The 15,155-nt window shown below is 44.8% G+C and overlaps 1 protein-coding gene across 1 annotated transcript in view; it reads left to right on the forward strand.

Moving 5' to 3' along the window:
• Window positions 1–15,155, forward strand: part of KIF19 (kinesin family member 19) — an 85,290-nt gene that overhangs the window by 59,791 nt on the left and 10,344 nt on the right. The window contains exons 8-16 of the mRNA XM_069750736.1: window positions 7,824–7,970; window positions 8,082–8,204; window positions 8,535–8,691; window positions 8,777–8,951; window positions 9,106–9,304; window positions 10,314–10,584; window positions 10,923–11,044; window positions 11,241–11,410; window positions 12,403–12,508. Coding sequence (XP_069606837.1) covers window positions 7,824–7,970; window positions 8,082–8,204; window positions 8,535–8,691; window positions 8,777–8,951; window positions 9,106–9,304; window positions 10,314–10,584; window positions 10,923–11,044; window positions 11,241–11,410; window positions 12,403–12,508 — 1,470 coding nt within the window. The remainder of the gene's footprint in view (window positions 1–7,823; window positions 7,971–8,081; window positions 8,205–8,534; window positions 8,692–8,776; window positions 8,952–9,105; window positions 9,305–10,313; window positions 10,585–10,922; window positions 11,045–11,240; window positions 11,411–12,402; window positions 12,509–15,155) is intronic.

The following is a 15,155-nucleotide window of genomic DNA, read 5'->3' on the forward strand; positions in this document are numbered from 1 at the left end:
ATGGCACGTCTTCCCCAACAGACCACACTCCTTCTCCCGAAACGCTTAGCCAATCACAAGCACCACACACGGGGCTGTCTGGAGCTAATAGCAGGGGCCTTCCTATTGGGTTGAGTAAGGGATGTGAGAGTGGGAAGGGGGACGAGCACAACCGACGCTCAGGAAAAACATGGCTGAATGCCTGTATGTATGTATGCAGAGATGTTTATGAAACGGACAATGCATCCTGCACCAGGGTGTACAAAGAGATCATGGGGCCCCATAGCAGAAGTTCCTATTGCTCCCCCCCCCCAAAAAAAAAAAAAAATGTCTGGGTCACATAGGTACAGTCATGGCCAAAAGTTTTGAGAATGACACCAACATTATATTTTCACATGATCTGCTGCCCTCTGGTTTTTATTAGTGTTTGTCTGATGTTTATATCACATACAGAAATATAATTGCAATCATATTATGAGTACCAATAGGTTATATTGACAGTTAGAATGAGTTAATGCAGCAAGTCAGTATTTGCAGTGTTGACCCTTCTTCTTCAAGACCTCTGCAATTCTCCCTGGCATGCTTTCAATCAACTTCTGGACCAAATCCTGACTGATAGCAGTCCATTCTTGCATAATCAATGCTTGCATTTTGCCAGAATTTGTTGGTTTTTGTTTGTCCACCCGTCTCTTGATGATTGACCACAAGTTCTCAATGGGATTAAGATCTGGGGAGTTTCCAGGCCATAGACCCAAAATCTCTATGTTTTGTTCCATGAGCCATTTAGTTATCACCTTTGCTTTATGGCAAGGTGCTCCATCATGCTGGAAAAGGCATTGTTGGGCGCCAAACTGCTCTTGGACGGTTGGGAGAAGTTGCACTTGGAGGACATTCTGGTACCATTCTTTATTCATGGCTGTGTTTTTAGGCAAGACTGTGAGTGAGCCGATTCCCTTGGCTGAGAAGCAACCCCACACATGAATGGTTTCAGGATGCTTTACAGTTGGCATGAGACAAGACTGGTGGTAGCGCTCACCTCTTCTTCTCCGAATAAGCTGTTTTCCAGATGTCCCAAACAATCGAAAAGGGGATTCATCAGAGAAAATGACTTTGCCCCAGTCCTCAGCAGTCCACTCCCTGTACCTTTTGCTGAATATCAGTCGCTCTCTGATGTTTTTTCTAGAGAGAAGTGGCTTCTTTGCTGCCCTCCTTGAAATCAGGCCTTGCTCAAAGAGTCTCTGCCTCACAGTGCGTGCAGAAGCACTCACACCAGCCTGCTACCATTCCTAAGCAAGCTCGGCACTGCTGGTAGTCCGATCCCGCAGCTGAAACAGTTTTAAGATACGGTCCTGGCACTTGCTGGTCTTTCTTGGGCGCCCTGGAGCCTTTTTGACAACAATGGAAGCTCTCTCCTTGAAGTTCTTGATGATGCGATAGATTGTTGATTGAGGTGCAATCTTTGTAGCTGCGATACTCTTCCCTGTTAGGCCATTTTTGTGCAGTGCAATGATGGCTGCACGTGTTTCTTTACAGATAACCATGGTTAACTGAAGAGAAACAATGATACCAAGCACCAGCCTCCTTTTAAAGTGTCCAGTGATGTCATTCTTACTTAATCATGACTGATTGATCGCCAGCCCTGTCCTCATCAACACCCACACCTGTGTTAATGGATCAATCACTAAAACGATGTTAGCTGCTCCTTTTAAGGCAGGACTTCAATGATGTTGAAATGTGTTTTGGGGGTTAAAGTTCATTTTCTGGGCAAATATTGACTTTGCAAGTACAGTAATTGCTGTTAAGCTGATCACTCTGACATTCAGAAGTATATGCAAATTGCCATTAGAAAAAATGAAGCAGTAGACTTTGGAAAAATTAATATTTGTCTCATTCTCAAAATTTTTGTCCATGACTGTACATATCTCACAACTTTGCTGCCATTACAATGTAATTTTCCTCTTATTGGAGCCCCCAGATTCCTCTTTAATTGCCCCCATAAAGTATGATGCCAACAAAGGTGCCCCACAAACACTATGACCCCCTCCCACAGTGATTCCTCCACACGCACAGTATGGTGATCTCACTGTACCCCCTCAACTATCCCGCCACAGTATGATCCCCAACTGTGAGCCCCATACAGCCCTCCATACTGTATAAAGGAACTACGTACATTATAATGGCCCCCAAAACAGCCCTCCTTAAAGTATAAATGCTTCCTAATAGCCCTTCAAGTATAGTCTTGCCCCCCACAGAGCCCTCCAAATATTATAATTACTTCAATATAGTATAATTGGCTTCATATCCTTCTTATATTATAATGCACCATCCATTGTCTTCCATATAACATAGTGCACCCCTCATAGTCCTCCATATATTATAATGCACCCCTATAGTCCTCCATATGTTATAATGCACCCCATAGTACTCCATATATTATAATGCACTCCCCATAGTCCTCCACATATTATAATGCACCCCCCATAGTCCTCCATATAGTATAATGCACTCCCCATATATATATATAGTATATTGCCAATGTGCGAGACTGTATCAAAGGCAAGGATACAACCTTTGACATATATGAACGTCAAAGGTGGTGAAGGGGTTAAATTACATTATATACAACACACATATACAGAACAACACATGCTCATTACATACACATCATACAGTCACACAGACACACATCATACATGTCCTTAGTACACACATGCTATAGATGTACAGCAGGTACACATCATATACACAGAACATGCATGCAGGACAAGTGTATATACACACACACATGAGTATACGCAAAAGAAATCTAAACACACAAACACAGCCCCCCACACACACAGACACAACAGACAACCCACACACCACACAGAGAGACACAACCCACACAGACATAATCAGCACACCGCACGACACAGAGAAATACAATCCACACACAGGCAAAAACACCACAGACACAACCCACAAACAGAACCCACACAGACAACCCACAACACAGACACAACCCACACACAGACACAAGACACGACCCACATACTGACACAACCCACACACCACAGACACAATCCACACACCACAGAGAAACACAATCCACATACAGGCAAACACACCACAGACAGAACCCACAAACAGAAACAGCCCACAAAGACAACCCACACCACACAGACATACAACACACCACACACAGACACAAGACACACACAACACAGAGAGACACAATCCACACAACACAGAGAAACACAATCCACACACACAGGTAAACACACCACAGACACAACCCACAAACAGAAACAACCCACACCACACAGATATACAACACACCACACACAGACACAAGACACACAGACACACAACCTACACACACAGACACAACCCACACACCACACAACACAGAGAGACACAATCCACACACCACAGAGAAACACAATCCACACACATAGGCAAACACACCACAGACACAACCCACATACACCACACAGAGAGACACAAACTACATATACAGACACAACCCACAAACACACACAGACAACCCACACACCACGCAACACAGAGAAACACAATCCACGCACACAGGCAAACACACCACAGACACAACCCACACCACACAGACATACAACACACCACAGACACAACCCAGACACACCACACAGAGAGACACAAACCACACACAACACAGACACAACCCACACAGACAACACACAACACACATGGACACAACCCACATACACAGACACAACACAGAGAGATAAAATTTACACACACAGGCAAACACCCCACAGACACAACCCACAAACAGAAACAACCCACACCACACAGATATACAACACACCACAGACAACCCACACACCAGAGAGACACAAACTACACACACAGTCACAACCCCCACACACATAACGCACAGAAAGACACAACCCACACACAGACACACAACCAACACACAGACAACCCGCACACACAGAGACACAATCCACAAACCACAGAGAAACACAATCCACACACACAGACAAACACACCACAGACACAACCCACAAAACCCACACAGAGACACAAACTACACACACAACCCACACATAGACACACAACCCACATACAGACACACAACCCACACATAGACACACAACACAGAGAGACACAACCCACACACCACAGAGAAACACAATCCACACAAAGGCAAACACAGACACAACCCACACACACCACACAGAGACACAAACTACACACACAACCCACACATAGACACACAACCCACATACAGACACACAACCCACACATAGACACACAACACAGAGAGACACAACCCACACACCACAGAGAAACACAATCCACACAAAGGCAAACAGACACAACCCACAAGCAGAAACAACCCACACCACAGACACAACCCCCCCACACACACCACAGAGAGACACAAACTACACAACCCACACACAGACACAACCCACACACACAGACACAGACCCCACAGACACAAAACCTACACACAGACAAAAAACCACACACCACAGACACAACACACCACAGACACAACCCACACAGAGAGACACAACCTACACACAAAGACAGAGACACGCAACCCACACACAGACACGCATCTCACACACAGACACGCAGCCCACAGAGAGACACAACCCCCACACACAGACACAACCCCCCACACAGACACACCCCCACACACAACACACACCACAGACACAACCTACACACAAAGACAGAGACACGCAACGCACACACAGACACACAACCCACATACAGACACGCAACCCACACACACACACAACCCAAAACACAGAGAGACAGAATCCACACACCAAAGAGAAACACAATCCACACACACAGGCAAACACACCACAGACACAATCCACAAACAGAAACAACCCACACCACAGAGACATACAACACACCACAGACACAACCCACACACAGATACAACCTGAACACAAGCAGACACAATAACACATCACAGACACAACCCACACACACACAGATACAATCCATCAGATCCCATACACAGAAACAACCCACACATAGACACAACCCACACAGACAACCCACACACACAGACAACCCACACACAAACAACCCAGAGACACAACCCACACAACACAGAGAGACACAATCCACACACCACAGAGAAACACAATCCACACACACAAACATACCACAGACACAACCCACACACAAAGACACAACCTACACACAAAGACAGACACGCAACCCACGCAGAGAGACACAATCCCTCCACACAACACACAGACACAACCCCTCCCCACACACCACACACGCACAGACACATGGAGACACACACTCCTCTGTGCTACAGGGGTGGGGGCTAGTATAATATGTATGTGTGCAGCTTTCCCTGCTCACAGCAGCTGAGCCCCACACCCACTCTCTCTGTGCCAGGATTGTCCAGCAGGAGATCTGTCACCTTGTGGACTGGAGCTGCACCTTCTCGGTGTCTTCCAGCACAGGTGGCTCCTCTGATCTTATTTCCTGGCTATCAGTTCTTCTTTTCAAAGACATGCCATGCAGGAGGACAGGAGCACTGGCCAATCAGCTCTTCTGTCAGTGATGTGAGAGCGTTCATTGGCCAGTGTTCATCTCCTGCAGGACAACTCCCCTCTCTGAGTTGCTGAACCGGGAGGGTAAAAGCCACCGCACGCCAAAATGCATAGTCCCCCAGTAAGAAGCGGGCAGCGGCACAGCAGGATGTCAGGGAGAGAAGAGCGGCCAAATGCAGGCACAAGCAGCCTTCTGAAAGAACGCTCCCTGCAGATGCCGCCCCCCTTTTTATCAGCAGGTGGCACCGCTTGAGGCAACCGACTCAAGTTGCCACATGATAGGTGTGCCCCTGTCCCCATGGAGCGCCCCGTCAGGGAAAGGGGTTACTCGGTATCGGGTCCTGCGGTTCACAGGGGGATGTCACGGTGGCTGACTCGGTCCGTGGCCCTGGGACGACCGTATAAAAGGGAAATGTCTTTATAGGGATAAAGTTTATTTTCGTGACGCCACCTGTGGTATTCAGTCAGGGTGACCGACGCTGCTTTAAGGGGTCCGCTGGGGTGATGTTATGGCAGCTAGATGGTATACCTTCCCACAGGTGAAGTATATCCCCAGGGCTTCCCAGTGTGTAGATGGTAGAATGGTGAGAGGTGCAGAGAAGAACAAGGACACAGGATTGCAGTCTCTTTACCTTGTTTACTGTTGGTTTCAGCAGCCACAGTCCAGGGCACTAGATCACAGGGCAGGGAGAGGCCGGCCAGTTTGGAGGCAATTCCAGAGTCCCCTTGTCCAGGTGGAAATTAATAGCCTTCCCTTGCGCTGTAGTGGTGTAGTCCCTTACTGCATACTGAAGGGAAGATCTGCTAGTAATTCCAGCAACAGTGATACAACGCATACCGTGTCCTTAAGGCCATGTTCACACGTTCCTGATTTCCCTGCTGTTTTTTCTGCACTAAAAACCGCAGCTCTTGGCAGAAAACGCAGGTGCGTTTTTTGGTGCGTTTTTTTATGCGGTTTTTGATGCGGTTTTTAGTGCGTTTTTTTTATGCAGTTTTCTCTGCAGTCTGTGTGTTTTCTAGGAAGTTTTTTTAGGGTTAAAATGGCTGAAAATACCCTAACCCTACCCCTAACCCTAACCCTAACCCTACCCCTAACCCTACCCCTAACCCTACCCCTAACCCTACCCCTAACCCTAACCCTACCCTAACCCTAACCATAGTTCTAACTGTAGTGGGGGGGGGGGGAAATAAATTCTTTATTTTATTATTGTTACTACCTATGGGGGTGATAAAGGGGGGGGGTTATTTACTTTTTTTTTTATTTTGATCACTGTGAGGTTATCACAGTGATCAAAATGTGCCTGGAACGAATCTGCCGGCCGGCAGATTCGGCGGGCGCACTGCGCATGCGCCCGCCATTTTGGAAGATGGCGGCGCCCAGGGAGAAGACGGACGGATGGACACCGGGAGGCCCGGTTAGTATAAGTGGGGGAGATGAGGGCACGGGGGGGGGCGTCGGAGCACGGGGGGGTGGCATCGGAGCATGGGGGGGTGGGATTGGAGCACGGGGGGACAGCCACACTCCGCCCACGCACTTCCTGCTGCAGCGGTTCTGCACCACAAACCGCAGAAAACCCACAGATATTTTTTTCGTCTGCGGGTTTTACTGCGGGTTTGACCCTCACAATGGAGGTCAATGGGTGCAGAACCGCTGCAGTTCCGCACAAAGAAGTGACATGGTCCTTCTTTTTTACCGCAGCTATTCAGCGCGGCTTTTTTAGTGAATTTCCGCAATGTGGGCACAGCGGTTCCTGTTTTCCATAGGGTACATTGTACTGTACCCTGCATGGAAAACAGCTGCGGACCCGCAGCGGCAAAATCGCGGCGGTTCCGCAGTAAAAAACGCATTGTGTGAACATGGCCTAACAGTGCCAGTACCTCCATTTTAATGCTATTATTAGTTACAACGATAGTGCCCCATGACAGTGCTATTATCAAAGACAAGCAAAAGTCCCCCCCATGGCAGTGCTATTATCATTGAGAGCCATAGTGCCCCCATAGCAGTGCTATTATCAGTGACAGCCATAGTGCCCCATGACAGTGTTGTTATCAGTGACAGCCATGGTGTCCTCATTAGTGAGCAGTACTATTGCTAGTGACAGCCACAGCCATAGTGCTCCCATTAGTGAGCTATTATTAGTGACAGCCATAGTGCCTCCTTGGCAGTGCTCTTAATAGTGATATCCATAGTGCCCCCATGACAGTGTTGTTATCAGTGACAGCCATAGTGCACCCACGATTTTGCCATTTTCTTTAACAAGTGACCTTTTTTTGCCTTCGCTGTAGACTCAGAACCGAGGTCAGAGGATGAAGGAAGGGGCACACATCAATCGCTCCCTGCTGGCGCTGGGCAACTGTATTAACGCCCTCAGTGACAGAGGAGGCAATAAGTATGTCAACTACCGAGACAGCAAGCTGACCAGACTCCTGAAGGTACCGTCCATTCAATAATCCAAACACATTCCACTGATCTACAGCTTTTTCTCAGATTGTCAGCTCTGTGGTCCAAATATGGCTTTCCTTTCCCTCCTTTTTCATTATCAGGACTCATTGGGCGGGAATAGTCGCACTGTGATGATCGCTCACATAAGTCCGGCCAGCAGTGCCTTCGAGGAGTCCCGGAATACCCTCACCTACGCTGACCGTGCCAAAAATATCAAGACCCGGGTATGTACACTGCTCTCCCGTAAGGGTAACTCTACTATTACCAATTTTCAGAATTGTTGCTTTGTTTTACCAGGATTTAGTCACTGACAGAGAGATATTCCTATGTACCCACACAGGTAGTAACTACTTGTGAAATCTACCAGAGGTAGGGCTAAGTCTGTAGGACTATATGCAAAGTGCATATGGTGAGAGACAGACAGCAAATTGGGCACTCTAGATTGGCCCTCGCAGACTGGTAAGCAGGGCTGCCACTAGGAATTTTGGGGCCCCATACTGGCAAAATTTTCGGGCTCCCCTTTCCATTACATCAGTTCTTCTTCTGTCCTCCAGGTGAAGCGGAACCTTCTCAATGTCTCCTACCACATCGCCCAGTACACCAGTATAATTTCAGACCTGAGAAATGAGATCCAGAGACTCAAGGAGAAGATTGACGAGCAAGGTTTGACGCAGATGAGGAATGAGAAGAGCGATATTCGCAACATCCAAGGTGATATTTGGCGTCTTTTAATAGGCAAATCCCATAGACTCCCAAGTAATATTCATGCTAATACCTACAATATTCTGACCAACAGCTGAAGTCCAGCTCCATACATTACCCTATGACAGACGAGAGATGGACCAGCTCCGGGAGCAGCTAATAAAGGCTTTTAGGGAACAGATGGACATCCGCAAACAGCTGATGGACCTGGAGAACAACCACATGGAGATACAGATGGAGACTTCCCGTCACTTCCTCATCATTGCCGAGTAGGTGGAGAACTATACCAACACATTGGTTTGCTAACATTTTGAGGTTCCGTGTTCAAAACCAGCAATTCAACAACTTTGGCCAACTGTGGGATGTTAGTGATCTAGCTCTATAGGCCACCAGCAATCACTTTTTCCCTCCTTATGATTACAGCTGGGAGCAAGAAAAAACTCGTCGAGTCCGCAAGTGGCGAGAAGAGCTGAGGAGGGAATCTTATGGCAAAGACGATAGCGAAAAGGACTCGGACACTGGAGATGACCAGTCCGACATCATGGAACCGTCGGAAGTGATAGCGGCCAGAGAGAACGTTCACGCCCTGGTAGTAGATCAAAGCAAGCTGCGCCGCCAAAAGGTATTAGTAGAATCATGAATTTAGTAACTTGACCCGACCCTAGAGTTGGTACAACTCAATTCACATGACCCAGGCCATCAGCCACGTCAGTAATCATTGGCCACTGGATAGGAGCCATGAGAACTGCCTCTTACCTAACTGCTTCCATTGCTCTTCGTTTGATTAACCAGCCTGGAGTGACATCACATGTGCATCATGATATTGAGCCAGACCGGCTAATCATAACTAGAGCCGCAGATGTCGCCAGGTAAGAGGCGATTCTCACGGCTCCCATCCAGTGGACATAGATTACTGACGTCGATTTGCACCAACTCTGGTGGGTCTACCTGGAATCTGTCAGCAGTTTGCTGACAGACACATCTAACCCTATAATTTGGTTATTCATATTCCACAATGTACCATAGTGGGCATTGCCCAGAATGCGACCTGATATGAGGTGAAAGAGAACCTGAGAGTTAACAGCAGCGCACTATATTGGCTAGAGTGCAAAAGATACCAAATATATGTCAAAAACAGCACAAAATAAGTAAAGCTAAGTATTTGACCCACCTGATTATCAGGGTTTGGCTACTTCAAACAATCTGAGGTCCTGTGACAATAATGTGATCCCAAAGGACCCCTAGCTTGCTATAATATTCTGTATCCGTAACTCTCAGTCACTTCTATGGGATACCATGAGATCTTAATCTGCTAAGTTGCCTATTTCTGTTTTATGCAATAATAAAAGTGGTTGCACAAGACACTTCCAATGCATCAGCTGTTACATAGGAAATACAATGGCTGCCATTCAGATGAATATATGGAATACATGGGTGGCTTGTATCCATCCAAGTGAGAGCCGCACTTATAGATCAGAGGGCGACCTAACCTGGGGATCCCCCAATAGGGCATATAGACAGGGGTTTTCATAAGACAACCCCCTCTGTGAAGATTTACACTGTCAGCAGTTGGTGTAATATTATGAGTCAGGATGAAGTTACTCCTTCACTCTCTGTCATGTCTTCCCCAGATGGAATTGGAGAAGCGATTTAAAGAAATACGGCAGCGAGCAAGAAGGTTAGAAGAGATTTTACCCAAACGAATAAGCTCGGAGGAACAGAGGGAGGTCCTAAGCCTCTTGTGTAAAGTCCATGAACTGGAGATAGAAAATACAGAGATGCAGTCGCATGCATTGCTCAAAGACAATATGATCCGGCAGAAGAATTACATGGTGCAGAAGTTTGAGCAACATCGGTGTCTGTGTGATGAGATCATCAAGCAGCAGAGACGCATCATCGCTGGTAAGGATTCCCATTGGGATCGAAATACAAACAAAGAACCATTTCCTCATTTTGTAGGTTCTCTTTTGGTCAGCAAGAGCTAAGTAGAGACTATTGAGGACTCTGTAGTGGGTGGATCTTCTATCTAGGGTAGACAATCTCATTTGACAAATGGAAGTGGTGGTGCATCTAGTTGGCTCAAGAATGAGAAACTTTGAGCAAATGGTTGAGAAATTTTGAAGGCAATGAACAGGTTGACTAAATTAATTATTCTGAGCAATACTAGTAGCCCTATAGTTTATAGATGATGAGTCCATATTGGGTTGATGATTTCTCTTTCATGGTTCCTCTGTTTGTAGACCACAACCTGACTGTCCCTCCTCGCCTGGAGGACTTGTATGAGCTCTACCTTCGAGAGCTGGAAGATGGCACATTGGACCGAATAACCATTATTGACAAAACTTCTGTTTTAGCCCTAAAAGTAAGTAAGGTTAACTCCTTTATTCCCCATAGGATATTGATTGGATAAACCCCGAGGGCACCAGGCTCCTTATTTTCTTCCTAGCTTGTCTATCCATTAGTGAAGAGATGTGAAGTTCTTCATCTTGTCAAAAGCTCTATTTCTAAGATGTTCAATGTTCCTCTGGACTCTATTTCAGTTTGATAATATTTTGCAGGACAGCCAGAACTCATTGCCTAAAATCCCTCAAATCACAGCAGAAGAGACGTCCCAGGAACCAGACTCAGACCAAGAGAGCGTCCGTACGTTTGGATCAGATAACATGAATCTGAACCAAAGAGAGTCCTACAGAAGAATCCTTCCACGACTACTCTCAGAGACAGAAAGGTTGGAGACTCAAAATTTACCCTAACCATAATAATAAGGTCCTATTACAGTGTAGCATTCCCTGAGGGACCAGTAACTAAAACCTCTCTTAGATCTTCATCATGTAGGAGATTGACCAAGTTAATAGGATCTTGAAGTTCTCCCTTGATGTTTATTGTCACTGCTTCCCACCAGCCAACCACATTAGTGTCTGAATCTAGTAATGTATCAATAGGTTATTAGAGAGGGAGGGGACAAGTAATGTCTATGAATCTGTGAAGTACTCCTTACCTTCAGTTATGTTTTAAGAAGGGTTAGAAAAACATGGCTGCCTTAGCTGGGTTGTATTGTCACTGGGTTGTATTGTTCAGGTAAATGGAGATGAGCTGCAATACCACACACAACCTGTGGACAGGTTTAGCGCTATTTTTGAACGAAAGAAAACTTTTTTTTTATTTTGAAGAACCCCTTTAAGAATTTTTGACATCATTAAGGGGCCCCTCGTGAAAGGGTTGTTCACTATTTGGACAATCCATTCTCCAAAACTATCTACAGTACCTCAGTGTAAAATAAAAATAACCAGTAATCATTGGCATCGGTGCCATTCCAGAGATGTTGGCGCTAGATCTCCCAGGAATTACGTGACATTAGCTGCTGTGCTCATGTGGATAACAATCAGAGGCCACTAATGGATGTCAGAGGGAAGTGTGGCAAAACACTGTCGCACAAGCCCTGGGAGGTCCGACGACGATGTTGCTGGAACGGTACCGGTGCGATAGGTATCTTCTATTTTTATTTTACCCTGGGGAATATAGTATTTAAGAAGCGGTTGTCCAAGTAGTGGCCACTCCTTTTAAAGTAACAGTTACTATTATTTTTGGTTGATATTTGTAATTTTGCAAAATCCAATATTTGTATTTTTTGGTATTTGCAGGATCTGCCACTGATTCTTATTGGAAGCGATGAGATTTAACCCTTAATGTTATGTCTTTGCTTTTTTTTTTTTTTACCAGTGATGCAAATAAAGTATTTAAAACCAGTCCCCGTGCCCGTCACTTTAAAAACTCTACAGTGGTGACCCCGCCTCCAATACATGTGAATGGAATGGTCAGCAAAGAGGTAGGTAGGAAGGTTTTACCTCTGCTGCTGCTTCTGTATGTTAGAAAGACAATCAGGGTTTCTTTTCCTAGCTGACCATAGATTTTAGATAGCTACATAACTCCTTCTCCCATCACCTTGCAAAGTTGTTTCAGCCAAGCAATTAACTTATCTCAGTAGGCAGGAGAAGCATCTCATATACAGTGGGTACGGAAAGCTTTCATACCCCTTTACATTTTTTACTCTTTGTTTCATTGCAGCTATTTGGTAAATTCAAAAAAGTTCATTTTTTCTCATTAATGTGCACTCTGCACCCCATCTTGACTGAAAAAAACAGAAATGCAATTTTTGCAAATTTATTAAAAAAGAAAAACTGAAATATCACATGGTCATAAGTATTCAGACCCTGTTCTCAGTATTGAGTAGAAGCACCTTTTGAGCTAGTACAGCCATGAGTCTTCTTGGGAATGATGCAACAAGCTTTTCACACCTGGATTTGGGGATCCTCTGCCATTCTTCCTTGCAGATCCTCTCCAGTTCCGTAAGGTTGGTGGACAGCCATGTTCAGGTCTCTCCAGAGATGCTCAATTGAATTTAGGTCAGGACTCTGGCTGGGTCAGTCAAAAATGGTTACAGAGTTGTTCTGAAGCCACTCCTTTGTTATTTTAGCTGTTGTGCTTGCTTTGCCAAGTATTTAAAGAGGTCAGATATGGCCTTCACGACTCGTGTCTCCCTTTGATGTGGGCTCCGGCAATGAGCTCACCTCAAAGCCGGGACATGTCAGCTGTTTTTAACAGCTGACATGTGCCCCCAATAGCGGCGGGTGGAATCGCAATCTACCCGCCGCTATTAACTAGTTAAATGCCACTGTCAATCTCTGACATCGCTCCTATTTAGCAGAGCCGATCAAGCTATGCTAGCTTCTAGCCTCCCATCGAGGCTATAGAAGCTAGCATAGAAGCTAGCTATAGAAGCATGGCAAAAGTAAAAAAAAAATGTTTTAAAAAAATATGAAAAAAATATAAAAGTTTAAATCACCCCCCCTTTCGCCCCATTCAAAATAAAACAATAAAAAAAAATCAAACCTGCACATATTTGGTATTGCCGCTTTGAGAATCGTCCGATCTATCAATAAAAAAAAAATTAACCTGATCGCTAAATGGCGTAGCGAGAAAAAAAATTAAAAACGCCAGAATTACGTTTTTTTTTGGTCACCGCGACATTGCATTAAAATGCAATAACGGGTGATCAAAAGATTGTATCTGCACTGAAATATTATCATTAAAAATGTCAGCTCGGCTCGCAAAAAAATAAGTCCTCACCCAACCCGAGATCACGAAAAATGGAGGCGCTACGTGTATCGGAATATTGTGCAATTTAAAAAAAATTTTTTTTTAGCAAAGTTTGGAAATTTGTTTTCACCACTTACATAAAAAAGAACCTAGACATGTTTGGTGTCTATGAACTTGTAATTACCTGGAGAATCATAATGGCAGGTCAGTTTTAGCATTTAGTGAACCTAGCAAAAAAGCTAAACAAAAAACAAGTGTGGGATTGCACTTTTTTTGCAATTTCACCACACTTGGAACTTTTTTCCCATTTTCTAGTACATGACATAGTAAAACCAATGGTGTTGTTCAAAAGTACAACTCGTCCTGCAAAATATAATATAAAAGTTACGGCTCTGGGAAAAAGGGGAGCGAAAAACAAAAACGAAAAAGGGTTGCGGTGAGAAGGGGTTAAAGAAGGCAACTAATTTTATTATAATAATTAAATGATTACAGAAAATAGGAAATAGTGTGATATTGCGTACAATTTTGCATAATATAAATCACAAAGGTAAAGTACTTACATTGCACGCTACACAGGAAAAACTTCACTAGGAGTAGCACATCATCTGTCAGGGAACATCAGCTGTGAGAAGCAGAACAGCGAAGACAGAGAAATTCCAGGAATAGATACTGTGGCATCACTGGTGTTCCCTATTAGTCCATAGGTTAACAGAGCTTCTGTCTTAGCTGAAGTCTTCCCCAGCTTATAATTTGTTTAGAAATAAATGCTTGCGTAACCAAGCCCTACAAAGTTCTATTTGTCCAGTATAGTATCCCTCTGTCTGAGTGGCCAACTCTTCAGACGTCAATCAACATCGGACAAATACATCACCGGATGAAAGATGCCAAAGACCCTCCTGGTACCAAATATTTTACCATACTATAAACATGACATTTCTCACCAAACATTGATAAAAGAATTATGCAATAATTGGATAATACTATAAACATATGCTTTCCCACCAAACATTGATAAAGGAGATATGTGATCCAGGTGTTGGGAAAATTACAGAAAATACAAGGCTAATATAAGCTGAACTGTTACTGTCTAATATTTTAAAGGTTCCTTAAAAACAGGCTACCAATATGGATTCCTGATGGCCATTAATATCTTAGCACTACAGTGCTTAGGGTCAATGTCTTGTTGGAAGGTGAACCTTCGGCCAAGTCTGAAGTCCAGAACACTCTGGAAGAGGTTTTCATTCAGGATATCTCTGTACTTGGCCGCATTAATGTTTCCTTCAGTAACAACCAGTTGTCCTGTCCCTGCAGCTGAAAAAGACACCCATAGCATGATGCTGCCACCACCATGTTTCACTGTTGGGATTGTATTGGGC

This window comes from Ranitomeya imitator, chromosome 2, assembly GCF_032444005.1.
Source record: "Ranitomeya imitator isolate aRanImi1 chromosome 2, aRanImi1.pri, whole genome shotgun sequence".
In the NCBI taxonomy this organism is placed as follows: Eukaryota; Metazoa; Chordata; class Amphibia; order Anura; family Dendrobatidae; genus Ranitomeya; species Ranitomeya imitator.